This window comes from Suricata suricatta, chromosome 8, assembly GCF_006229205.1.
Source record: "Suricata suricatta isolate VVHF042 chromosome 8, meerkat_22Aug2017_6uvM2_HiC, whole genome shotgun sequence".
NCBI classification, from domain to species: domain Eukaryota; kingdom Metazoa; phylum Chordata; class Mammalia; order Carnivora; family Herpestidae; genus Suricata; species Suricata suricatta.
This window is the reverse complement of record NC_043707.1, coordinates 54,565,040-54,579,174: the sequence shown is the minus strand read 5'-3', so window position 1 is coordinate 54,579,174 and position 14,135 is coordinate 54,565,040. Positions and strand designations below refer to the sequence as shown.

Below are 14,135 nucleotides of genomic sequence, written 5' to 3'. Positions count from 1 at the left end.
TTGCTAGTGCCATACTGTTTTGATTACTAGATTACTATTGATTATTGTAGTATAGTTTGAAATCAGGGAGCATGATTCCCCCAGCTTCGTTCCTTTTTTTCAAGATTGCCTAGCTATTTGAGTATCTTGTGGCTTTATACAAATTTTAGGATTACTTATTCTAGTTCTCTGAAAATCCAATATCATTTCTTTAAAAAAAATACTCTTCCTGCATTTGATTGTCTTTGCATTTTTGTCAAAAGTCAGTTGTCAGTATTTCTGTGTGGTTATTTCTGGGTTCTATATTCTGTTACGATGGTTTGTTTATTCCCATCACTTAATGCCACAGGCTCAATTACCGTAGTTTTATGGCGAGGCTTAACGTCAGGTAGAGTACTTCTACTCTCATTCTCCCACATTTTACCCAATATTTCCACATCTTTTCTTGTTCAAAACTGTTTAGCTATTCATTTTAGAATAAAATTGTTTATATCTACAAAAGATCTTGCTGAGATTTTGATGGAAATTGAATTTAAACTGAGTATACATCAAGTTGATCACAAATCAATTTGGGTAGTCTTCCAACCCATGACCACATTATGTCTCTCCATTTTTTTAGTCAGTTTTTTATCTTTCATAATCATTTTGCAGTTTCCACCATACAGATCCTAAGTATTCCATTTTGGGGGTGCAATTGTAAATGACTTTGTGCTTTTAATATAGAAAATGTAATTGACTTCTTTTATCTCTACCAAACACTGATCACTTGAATTGCTATAGACAAGAATTATTTACACTGCTATCAGCTTTGCACAACTTAATGTTTATCACAACAGCATTGTAAAAAAGAGTCATCACACGTGCACAGAGGTGCACATCATATTATTTTTTTAATTAATTAATTTTATTTTACTTATTATTTCATCATGATAAGTGTTCCTTTAATTGCCATCCACCATTTCTTCCATCTCTCTACCCACCTCCCATCAGTTTGTTCTCTGTGGTTGAGAGTCTGTTTCTTGGTTTGCTTCTCTCTCTTTTATTCCCTCAGATTGCTTGTTTTGTTTCTTAAATGTCACATATGGATGACATTTGGTATTAATAATTTGAATGAATATGGTATATTTATCTTTCTCTGATTGACTAATTTCGCCTAGCATTATACTCACAAGTTCTATCCATGTTGATGCAAATGGCAAGATTTCATTCTTTATATGGCTGAATAATATTCCCTTATATATGTATTTACCACACCATCTTCATTTATCTCTTGATGGACACAGGCTACTTCCATAGTTTGGCTATTGTGAATAATGCTGCAATAAACATAGAGGTTCATGTATCCCTTTGAATTAGTGTTCTTATATTTTTGGGGTAAATACCGAGTAGTGCAATTCCGGGATCGTAGGGTAGTTAATATTAATTAGTGGAATGGAATGTGAATTTCTACCCATAATAAAGTCTGGAACAGCATGTCAACATCAAGCACATTAGTATCTTTAAATAAAAATTTAATATACATATTGATTATGTATGTTTGTAAGTTAATAAATAGTCTCACTTAATTTTGCTATCAAATGGATTCTTTTGAATTTACTTTTCAGAGCTTTTTCAATTCTACAAGTACAGGAAAGGTTTTATGTACCTCTATAGGCTATCTCATGCTATAAATATTTTGTTTATTTTTATTTGTTCCTATTGTGTTATACATTTAAATATTTAAATCACTTATTTATACCTGGCTTTTATAATGAACTAAGATTTTAATGAAAATTTCAAACTAGATTGTTTTGTATTCTTTGTGATGAAATAATCAAATGTCATTGCTTGGTTAAACAATTCAAAATCAGAAATCATGACCTCCCATATCTTAGGTAGAGACCTATCTTAACAGTGAGCAATGCAGCTGTACAAACTTGTAATTCAAAGGCACTGAGGCAAAAACTGTCAAAACATTACTAAAATTGACAAGGATATATGGTTCATTAGTCTAGGAACTGATGCGTTATAAACCAGTCAGTGATCAGCTTAATAATTTGAATAAAGTTGCATGTTCATGAAAAAACTATACTAGTTATTATAATTAATTTTCAAATCATGCTTAGAACAGAGGTACATGCAATTTTGGTCATTTATCACTGGGTCAAATCTAATGCCTATTAGAGCAAAGTAATCAATAATCAAATTTAAAATACTGTTATCTGAGCCGAATATTTCTTACTATTTTCCCAGTATTTATTTTGAAGGCTTACCTGTGTCAAAAAGCCAACTCTTTGTTCATTAACATAGAATTAACTTGGAAATGATTCCACATTCAGAATAGGTAAATAAAACCAAAAAAATAAGTTTCACCTATAGTTGGAAATATATTGCATCTCCAAGAGTTATTTTTTCTGACTTACTAAATTCAATCATGCATGCAAAATATTTTTATTATTTACAGTTGACATTGTTATTCTAACAAGGATTTTCTAAAGTTCCTTTCCCAGTAATGATTCTGTATAAGAAAACACTTACAGTTCTTCATCTCATTTTTAACATGATAATTATATAGTTGTGTGGGAAGGGATGTACGTGTCTGAATAAAATGGAACTTACTGGTACAGAAAATTTTACCTGGAGGTGGAGTGTGAACATAAACCTAAGGTATGTGGAAATGTCTCAGAGGTTGGACAGTTGGTGGTAAAAATTGATAGTGCATCAGGGAAAAATGATAAGGCTCTTTGATAAAACTATTGCCTTTACTAACACAGAAAGGAGACCATGTTCCCACCAACCCTACTATTTGCTCTAGGGAAACATTAACAAAATTCACAATGATGATATGTAATCATTGTTTTAGTAAAATTCTACAAGAAGGGAATGAAGTCAAACAAGAATTACATGACTTTGGGCAGCGGTGGAAGGAGAAACAGTACAGTTAAAAGAAACTTTTCTTGCAGCTGTTTGTTTTTCATTTTGTCATAAATTTGTTATCATTGAATTGAAAAAGAAAGAAATGTGTGTAGCATAAAGACCGATATGTACAATCTTTTCTAAGCTCAAAAATTATGACAAGAAGTTTGGCTGTGATTATTTGCAGAAGAGATTTGGATGAAGAAAAGGAAAAGAAAAACAGAAACTGATTAAGTTTTTAGGGGACTTGATTCTCAAAAGAAACATTCTCCTGCCTTCAAAAAACCTGTTACTGTCTCAAGTAACCCCCGCCCCTGAAACTATACCAGCAGAATGCAGACTGTGACAGCTACGGTTGGCTGAGCTACTTTTATCATAAAGACTAGAACAATATTCTAACATAAGAACAACACAATAGAGGGAACCAGAATATCTTGATGTAATTATGGAGCGGAACATAGTCGCTTCAGACTAGGATGCTGTATCTAGACTGTGTTTCATGGGAGAACAATAAATCCTGGCTGAGCCAATATTCTTTAGGGGCTGCTCTTCTTCTTACAGTTCATATCATGTACCCTAACAGTGCAAAACCAAATAACTGCTAGATTGTATTAAATAATCTGTTTAAGATGATATGAGCATTATAAAGCAGATCGATTGATGAGAGGAGAAGAAAGAATAATAATTAACTGATCCAGGAACATTTGTTCCTAACTAAAGTAGGATGGATGGTGGCAGATTAATGCTTCCACAGGTAAACTAAAAATTTAAGTAAATGAAAGAATGAATGAATGAGGCATTTGAGAGCTGCAGAAGTAAGCCCAACTTGAAATGACAAGATCACACAGTAGGAAGAACCATCCCATGTGGAGTATTTACTGCCTCTCGGTGCCAGGCCAGAGGCTAAGAAGCTGAGTCACTGATAAAAAGATGAGTATCTGACTTTAAACACCAGCAGAGTTACAGCAATTTTGTTATATAAGTTTTCAAAAATTAGAGACTTGACCGGCTAGGATCTCTGAAAATTGAAATTGATATTCAACCTGTTTTCTCATTAAGACATTTATAAAATTTAAAAGCTATTCAGAACAAGAGACTGCGAAATTTGAGACTTCATTGAAAAGCAGAACAGAGACGTGTTTCTGCCTAGGAGGTAGAGAGCTGTAAAGAATATCACTCATTCTGAAAATACTTGATCATCTTCAAAACCATGGCTTTTCTTGAGCCTTTTAGAGAACTCAGGTCACAAGCCAAATACACTAAAATCTACAGACAGTCAGGAGCTGCCAAGAAGAGATAGAGCTCAAGCCCTAGATCACCTGTGTTGGAACCTGGGTGAAAAAATTAGCCAGATATACAAGTGAATATGAATTCCAGTTAAAATTTTTACTAATTGCTGAGATCTGGGTATTGACTAGCAGGGGAATATAAATCCCAAGGAGTCACAGATACAAGGGGAAATTGGACCAATTACAGGCTCATCTCCATGGACCTCTATTAGGAACTTACAATAAAGATCATGGTCAAGACAGTGGTGCAGTCCTGGAGAAAAGGAAGGACTCTAGCTGCAAGAGAGATATAAACTCTAATTCAGATTGTTCTCTCCTAAGTAACAACTGATTAGGTTCTTAGAGGAAAACCAGCAGAAACTGTTGCCTTCATGGGACAGATGAATACCCCTGGAAAGTGGATACAGGGAGTGGAAAATAGGAATCAAACCATTTACCCGTGAAGGTAGAATAGGAGCAATTCTGAGCACAGACCATTAGAAGTCTTTTACTGCTGGTAGTGGGACAGATCACATCATTGAAAAAGGTCCATACCCAAGACTCTGTTATACAGACCTTGCCCAGGACTAAGGTTGTTCTGGGACAACAGATAACATTCCTACCCAAACACCAGAGTGCCAAATATTGAGTAAAAGGAAATATCAGTCTACTGATCTGTGAGGGGAGAAATATGAGAGAATCTCTCTCTAAGGCCTAAGAGCAGAGAAATGGACTAAATATGAAACATTGGGAAAAGATTTTTTCCTGTCTTTCCTTTCTTTTCTAATCATGTAAGAAGTTGTACTGTGTAAAGGACTGACGGTACTATAGCTGCTTAAAAATCCAAACTTAAATCAACTCTTGAAACTATTGACTCAACCCTCCTCTCACATTAATGCATTAGCATAAGTAATCTAACAATTTTCAGGTATAAATATTATTTACCTGATTTTGTTATCCTACATGTGATATTTAACACTAGTCAAAAATTTAAAGACACACTTAAAAAAAAGACAAGGAAAAATTATCCACGGTCAAAGGAGAAAGCAAATCCAAAGGCCCAAACTCAGATATGACAAAGATGTTGGATTGGAATGTTCTAATAGCTATAAGTAATATATTAAAGACTCTAGTGTAAATAGTCGCCAAAATAAATGATCAAATGGGGAGTTTCATTATGATACATTTAAAAACAAAAACATATCTAGAATATAATATTGAATTTATTGAAAAGCAACACTAAATAAAAAATTGTATCACATATCCAAAATCAAAGAATGACAACACATTTCTTATCAGAAATTCTGCAACCTTGAAGACAATGGGAGGCATTTAAAAGTTTTTAATGTTTATTTACTTTGGAGAGAGAGAGCATAAGTAGGGGGGAGATAGAGAGAGGGAGGCACAGAGGACCCAAGAGGCTCTGTACTGACAGCAGAGAGCCTGATATGGGGCTTGAAAACTGTGAGATCATGACCTGAGCCAAAGCCAGATGACCAAGTGTCTGAGCCACCCAGGTGCCCTGATGGGAGGACTTTTAAAAAGCCAGAAGATAAAAACTGTCTTCCCCAAATTTGGTACCTATTAAAAACGGGTTTCTAAAAGAAGGAAAAATAAAATCATTTTAGATAAGAACTAGAGAAATTTATTGCCAGGATATCTGCACTACAAGAAACTTTCAAAGAAATCATTAGTCATACCAACATAATACCAGTAGAAACTTGGATTTACAAAAACATATGAATAGATCTGGATAAATTTTAATTAACTATAAATATAAATTGTTTTCTTCATTTTTAATTACTCAAATGGCTGTCTAAAGCCAAAAGAATAGCAATAAATTATGAGATTATGGCATATGTAAACATAAAATGAGTAACAACAGCAAAAGAAGTCCATTCTTGAAAAATCTCTTAGCCAGCCAGGAATAGAAAGGGTATCAAAAATAACACACTGCTTGTTGCCCTTGTATGTAAGGTGAACATCTGACTACTTCTCCCCTCATATCACGTACAAAGAGGGGTATCATCATTTCTATACATCTTTGCTAGTATAAGAAGGTGATTAAAAGAAACTAAAGTCATGCATATTTGAAAGGAAGAAAGAAAATTGTCTCTATTCACATATAACATGAACTTTTATGTAAAATCTCCAATAATCTATAAAATGCTTCCAGAACTAATCAGTGACTTTGGCAATGTTGCAGTATACAAGGTCAATATTACTAGCAATAAACAATTGGGAATTGAAATAACAATTTCAATGAACTTTGAACTACATAGATATAAACTTTACAAAATGCATGCAAGATCAGTATGATGAAACTGTAATCACTGTTGAAAGAAACAAGAGTTAAATTAATAGAAATTCTCAATATTTAGATATTAGGTAAGTGTATAAATTGGACTCAATCTCATTCTAAATATCAGCAAGATATTTTGTAAAATTAATAATCTGAACTAAAATGTATATGGAGGGTCATCTGGGTGGCTCAACCAGTTAAGCATCTAACTTTGGCTCAGGTCATGATCTCATCGTTCATGAGTTTGAGCCCTGCATTCGGCTCTCTGCTCTCAGCACAGAGCCTGCTTTTGGTCCTTTGTCTTCCCCCTATCTCTGTACCTCCCCTGCTCTTTCTCTCTCTCTTCCTCACTCTCTCTCAAAAATAAATAAACATTAAAAAATAAAATGTATATGGAGAGGGAAAGGAAATATAATAGCCAAAACAATTTTTAAAAATAACAAAGTTGGAAGATTCACAGTACTTGATCTCAAAACATATAATAAAGCTACAGTAATCAAGAGGTCCTAGTAATGGCATAACAATCAACAAATAAATCAGTGGAACAGAATAGAAAGCCCAGAAATAGATCCAACCTTATAGAGTCAGATAATTTTTTAAAGGAAACAGAAAATCCAATAGGAAAGAGATACTTTTGACAAATGGTGTTAGAATAAGTAGATATACATATGGGGTGTGAGGGAAAGACTTTGACTCCTGCCTCACATTATATGCAGAAATTAACTTCAAATACACCGTAGATCAAAACATACAAGCAACAATCATAATGCTTCTGGAAGAAAAGATGGCTTTGGGTAGACAAGGTTTTCTCAGGATATAAAGCACAATACACAGAAAAAAAAATTAGAAATCAAAAGCAGACCAAAACAAAACAAATAATAGATGTAGCTTTTCAATTTATGAAGGCAATATTATTGAAGTACTTTTAAAAAAGAATCTCTTAACCAAACAGTGAAAAGGAATATTTTATTGATTTTAATGTTCTATTCACTTAGTTCAGGTAAACTAACTCAGTATTTTCCAGTGTGGTCTTTAAACCAATAAAATAAGCCATGTGACTCCATTCCCTGGGTCCAGGACAGTACTTCTGAAACAATATCATATGATTTTCACCCAGGAAATCTGCACTTTAGCTACCATTTCAGGTGATTCCTATTACACATTAATTTGAAAGTACTTTAGATAAGATTCATATTCTGCACACCGGTTGAATTTACCCTATCTGATTGTCTCAGCAAAACTGTGAGATTCACCTTAGAATGTAATTGTTGCTTACATCCGTTCTCCCACTTCTGTATTAATTATATTTTTCTCTTATTTCTATGGCATACAGTGCCCTAACTCTCTAACTCTATAGCCCCATAACCCTATCTCCTTCAAATAATCTCTTATTCCTTCTTTTGGAAGTGCTTGTTGGGTTATACTACAAATGAAAGAATAAATATTAATGCCAGTATTGACATTAATAATCATTCCAAATATGTTCATGTTTATCTATTGTGCAGGAAAAAGATCCAAATGTTTGTTCTCTCTGGATAGCTCTGCACAGTGCCTGGAAGAGAACCCTCTCACACCAATCCCTTCTCACACTCGGTTCACATTTCTGCCTGCATCATCATAAGCATTCAATATTGTTTGTCCAATGAAAGAAATAATGAATGTGGGAATAATGATAATAGACTTGCATAAATTAAATCTGACCATTTACAAAGTATTTCCATGTTTATCTCAGTCTCTCCCAAGAAGGCTAGGGTTGAAAGAAATTATTATTTATAGATGAGGAAACTGAGTCATGGAAAAATTAAGAATTGGAATGGATATCAACTCATTTCTGCCACCTGTTACTTGAGTGGGCCACTAGGCTGGTAAATGGGAGGTGGCAGCAGTGGGGCTTAATATTTGGAGCCACACATCTTCCAATAATCTACACTGCATCTTGGGCTTTTTGGAAGTTTTTCTCCTTCAGAGCTACCCTTGATGTGTTATTTGAGTTCATTTACAAAGAGTATTAGAGAAAGAAAGATGGACAAGTATTTTTATCCATGAATACCTCCATGAAGAACCTTCAGGGGGATAAAGAGTCATAATATGAGGAAGATTGGGAAGGGAAATGAGTATTGTAATATTTTTCTTGCACTTTATTAACAAATACTAAATTTCAATATTAGAATGTTTTGCTCGCTCTCCAACTTATTCAGTCATGGTCTTAATTAGTGCTAAATATGACCAGTATCTTTGTCTAAAAGCAAACATAAAAGGCCTTCTGGTAAAACAACAGTGTCATAGAAAGGATGCTCAGAGATCTCATTGCGATATTAACAAAACATTGCAAGAAAATGGAGTCTTCTGGAACTCAACTTTACAAAGTAAACATATCCCTGTTTGTAACTACTGTCATACCTGCAAGTAGTCACCCAAGAATATAGAAATCATACCAGACCTACTCATCTCTGGAAATACAACAAATTAAGAAGCATTCATTACCCTTACTTAACCTTGTAGCTATGAAATTTGATTTCAAACATCATCATGACTTGTAGTATGGAATTTGGTTTTTAAGATCATTCTAACCCTGAGATCTTTATTTGTTGCTCTTGTACAAAGGACAGCAGCTTCCAATCTTAGGTAGAGTAAACTAAACACCTTACATAAAAGGACAGGTGTTTCCACTTCCCTGTTAATGACTCTCTAAGTGTGGATGATGATGATCCTTATCAGTCATTACTAAATTTACTTCACAGAAATTAAGAATTAAATTACAGTTTCAAGGCTCATTAGATCTTGTTAAATTTGTTGAATTGCCCACGTGTGTGTGTCTTGTCCTCCATGGGATATCTGTAAAGCAGGTGTTTGAATTCATTTTAAGTTGGTTGCGTTCTATTCTGCCCAAAGATTATTATACAATTGTGTTTGAAATTCCAGGTTGGGTTCTTATATTTGAAGATCAGACTTCAAATAGTCATATTTGACTATCAAGTTTAGCATAAAGAGGAATAATATGGAAATGGTCTCTTATGGGAGCTTTTAAAAAGGAGCATTGAATGTGAAATTCAAGGGCAGAGTAGGGACCATATTCCAAAATTTATGTCTTTCTCACTTGTCTCAATATTGTGATGCCAAATAATTCCAAACACAAGTGCAAGTGGAAAGATCTTTTACATTTTTATCCATGCCTATGGGGATGTGTCTTCTAATGCACTCGAAGTACAACTTATTTCTCATTGTTTGAATGCAGGGTATATTAAATCAGACAAAAATTACCACTCTTGTAGAAGTCCTTTCTGCTCCCATTGTCTGTATACTCTCTTTGGTGAGAGGAAAATGCCCCAGACAATGTCACCTTCAATTGAATGTTGTCCTGTGAAAACTAAACCAAATCAGACAAACTGTATATTTTGGGGTGCGAAAAAGAACTAAAATCAGAAGCAGTTCAAATAACTGTCTGGGCTTTTTAAAGCAAATGTTTATATTTGTAAATCAGCCACTTTAATATGATTAAGAGAATTACATAATATTTGGAAGATCAATTAATATACCTAATCCATTATCTCATAATATCATGAGATGCTGTAGTTTGTGCTAAATTTACAGTGGAATTTTGGAAGCACAATGAAGGCTCACATCAGATGCCTTACAGAGGCATCCTGAGGCCATGCAATGTCACAAAAATGGAGAAGATATCGAAACTGGATTTCAACTTCTTTAATCCCAGTTTAGTTTCTTCCCTATCAGATAATAGTGCCTGCATTTAAGAATGAGAAGAAGTACCTTCCCTGACACGGATGAGGATGACGGGAGCAGTAGTAGTAGTGGTAGTAGGAATAGTAGTAATAATTCCCGAAGCCAGTGGCAACTATATAAAATACACAAGGACTGCCTGTTTTCCCCATGAACAGAGTGTCAGTCATTTTTCTTAGATCCTTGAAACCTAAAATAGGAAAGTTTGTGAAATAAATGAGGGGTTTTCATGGTCAAAAGCAAAGCCTGTAGCAACTTTGCTCAAGATGCTAGAGTTCTGCACCACACCTTTAGTACCTGGGGAAATAGTGCAGTAATATATTCTGCCATCCAGTGAGACACCCGCACTCTCAAGGCAAATCAATTTTCAAATCCTTGAAGAGTTTCCAAGAAAGAGCTATTTACAGTGGTATCACCAAAACAAAGACAACTGAGTCTCCTAAATTATATATACCTTCCCACATAGACAATGACTAAAAGAGATCATGCAAATTCTTGATGCCTTCTTATACAGTGGAACACTTGTGATCTAATAACTCATGAGGGAATAATGGATAATAATTGGGAATATAGGCTTCAAAGTCAGACATTTCAAGAGCAGGTGTACCACTTTTCTCAATATTTGGGTTCTAAACATGTCAAAAAAACAGATACAAGTAAAAGAGCTTTACCTCTGAGTGACCTTGAAGAACTTCCTACTCAACTGTAAGATTAAAAAGGATAATATAGTGGTAAACAGGTCAGGATTTGTGAAGAGGGAAAAATGGGATTATGCTTATCACCTGTCAGGCATATGACATGCCACAGATTAAGCATTCAAAAAATATAAGCTATTGTTATTATTATGGTTATTAATCTTACTGTTTCTAAGAGTGGTGACAGGGTGGTTCAATCAGTTAAGCCTCAGGCTTTGGCTCAGGTCATGATCAAGGTTCATGGGTTCAACCCTTGCATCAGGCTCTGTGCTGACAGCTTCGAACCAGGAGCCTGCTTCAGGTTCTATGTCTCCCTTTCTCTCTGTACCCCTCCTCTACTCATGCTCTGTCTCTGTCAAAAATAAATAAACATCAAAAAAATTTTTTAAAGAATTTCTTAGAGGTATGGCCCTTGTAACATTTATTCTGCAAACTTTGTGTTGTAACAATAAATGTATATAAATGGAATTGTGAACCATGAAGGCCTCCAGTACAATCACGGTTAAAACATAAAGCAACATTCATCAGTACATTCCATTGCACTTTTAGTAGGCAAAAAGATAACTTTAAAAATTAGCATTTAAGCATTTTAAAGCACTGCCTAGAGTAGGTCCATGTTTCAAAACACTCTAAACATACCAGAAAATTCTCTCCAGATACTTTGCTAATGTTTAGTGTCCTGTCAGAAGGAAACTTTTAAATGGTAATAATTCATAGCATAATTTTTCAAATGACAAAAAAGAATTTCTGACTTCAGTTTGATTAAAAAAGCACTGATTCAGAGGAGAATCCAGACTTTTCCAGAGACCAACATATTTAAAATGCTGGCCTGGCTTTTATTTTTAATCCAGGGGATACATTTTCTCTGAAGTATGATTGTACCCTCTATTGTTTTCTGTACTAAAGCAGCAAAAGAAACCAAAATAGAAGCCTTATAAAATTATAATTAAATATTGTCTTAAGATACAGTAATTTTGCTGATGAAACCTTTTTTCCCTTGAGGTTTGCTGAAATTCAAAACCCATAATGAATTGGTATTACAGTACCTAATAATCAGGTTTTTAAAAAAGCATTGGAATTCAGCTTATAACTCTCAAAAAATTACCAAAGGATACCTTGTCTATAAAATATCATTATTTGGTAGTCTATACATTCAAATACATTTTTAACTCTAAATTTTCCTACAGCTTTTTTATTGCTCAGTGTTTTCTAAATATATAAAGATATCCAAAATAACAATCAGGGAAGGTTAAGATTATTTCAAAATAGCAGTCCCATCATGGCGGCGGCCGGGCTCTCTCTGGCCCGGAGCTGGTCCTGACCGGCGAGGCACCAATGTGGTTATGAATTATTCAGAGATCGAGTCTAAAGTTCTAGAAGCAATGAATGACGATCCTTGGGAACCTTCTGGGCAACTCATGGGAGAGATTGCCAAGGCTACATTTATGTATGAACAATTTCCTGAACTTATGAATATGCTTTGGTCACGAATGTTAAAAGACACCACAAAAATTGAAGAAGAGTTTATAAGTCATTGCTACTTCTAGCTTACCTCATAAGGAATGGATCAGAGCATGTGGTTACAAGTGCCAGAGAACACATTTATGATTTGCGATCCCTGGAAAATTACCACTTTGTAGATGAGCATGGCAAGGATCAAGGTATAAATATTCGCCAGAAGGTGAAAGAATTGGTTGAATTTGCCCAGGATGACGACAGGCTTCGTGAAGAGCGAAAGAAAGCAAAGAAGAACAAAGACAAATATGTTGGGGTTTCCTCAGACAGTGTTGGAGGATTCAGATACAGTGAAAGATATGATCCTGAACCCAAATCAAAATGGGATGAAGAGTGGGATAAAAACAAGAGTGCTTTTCCATTCAGTGATAAATTAGGTGAACTGAGTGATAAAATTGGAAGCACAATTGATGACACCATCAGCAAATTCCGGAGGAAAGATAGAGAAGACTCTCCCAAAAAGATGCAGTGACAGTGATGAGGAAAAGAAAGCAAGAAGAGGCAGATCTCCCAAAGGTGAATTCAAAGATGAAGAGGAGACTGTGACGACAAAGCATATCCATATCACACAGGCCACAGGGACCACCACAACCAGACACAAGCGCACAGCAAATCCTTCCAAAACCATTGATCTTGGAGCAGCAGAACATTACACAGGGGACAAAGCAAGTCCAGAACAGAATACTTCAACTCATACACCTCAGTCTTCACCGAAGACTCCAGTGCCTAGCAGCAAGTCATCTGGTGACCTTGTTGATCTGGTTGATGGCACCAGCCAGTCAACAGGAGGATCAGCTGATTTATTTGGAGGATTTGCTGATTTTGGCTCAGCTGCTGCATCAGGCAATTTCCCTTCCCAAGCTACGGCAACAAGTGGGAATGGAGACTTTGGTGACTGGAGTGCCTTCACCCAAGCCCCATCCGGCCCCGGTGCCTCCAGCGGCGAGCTCTTTGGTGGTGCCTCACAGCCAGCCGTAGAGCTGGCCGGTGGCCCAGCTGCAGCGGCTTCAGGTTCCTCAGACCTGTTTGATCTTATGGGCTCATCCCAGGCAACCATGGCATCTTCCCAGAGTATGAATTTCTCCCTGATGAGCTCTAATACTGTAGGCCTCGGGTTGCCCATGTCAAGATCACAGCCTTTGCAAAATGTTAGCACGGTGCTGCAGAAGCCCAATCCTCTCTATAATCAGAATACAGATATGGTCCAGAAGTCAGTCAGCAAAACCCTGCCCTCTACTTGGTCTGACCCCAGTGTGAACATCAGCCTAGACAACTTACTACCTGGTATACAGCCTTCCAAACCCCAGCAACCGTCACTCAATACCATGATTCAGCAGCAGAATATGCAACAACCTATGAATGTGATGACCCAAAGTTTTGGAGCTGTGAATCTCAGTTCTCCGTCAAACATTCTTCCTGTCCGGCCCCAAACTAACCCTCTGATGGGGGGGCCCATGCCTATGAGCATGGCCGGTGTGATGACTGGCACCATGGGAACGGCCCCTCTTGGAAATACTCCAATGATGAACCAGAGCATGATGGGCATGAACATGAACACAGGGATGTCAGCGGCTGGGATGGGCCTGACAGGCACAATGGGAACGGGCATGCCCAACTTAGCCATGACTTCTGGAACTGTGCAGCCCAAGCAAGATGCCTTTGCAAATTTCGCCAACTTTAGCAAATGAGAGATTGTAAAGGAGCAGATTGAATGAAGGATTTTTAGCGGTGAAGAGAGGTGAT

At 36.1% G+C, this 14,135-nt stretch overlaps 1 protein-coding gene across 1 annotated transcript; it reads left to right on the top strand.

Annotated features, from left to right (window-relative positions):
- The first annotated feature begins 12,214 nt into the window (after positions 1-12,214).
- Positions 12,215-14,129, top strand: LOC115299327 (clathrin interactor 1-like). The gene is given in 3 exon segments (XM_029948697.1): positions 12,215-12,380; positions 12,383-12,846; positions 12,848-14,129. Coding segments are annotated over 3 exon segments (1,857 nt in total). The 5' UTR covers positions 12,215-12,220; the 3' UTR covers positions 14,081-14,129.
- The last annotated feature ends 6 nt before the right edge of the window (positions 14,130-14,135 follow it).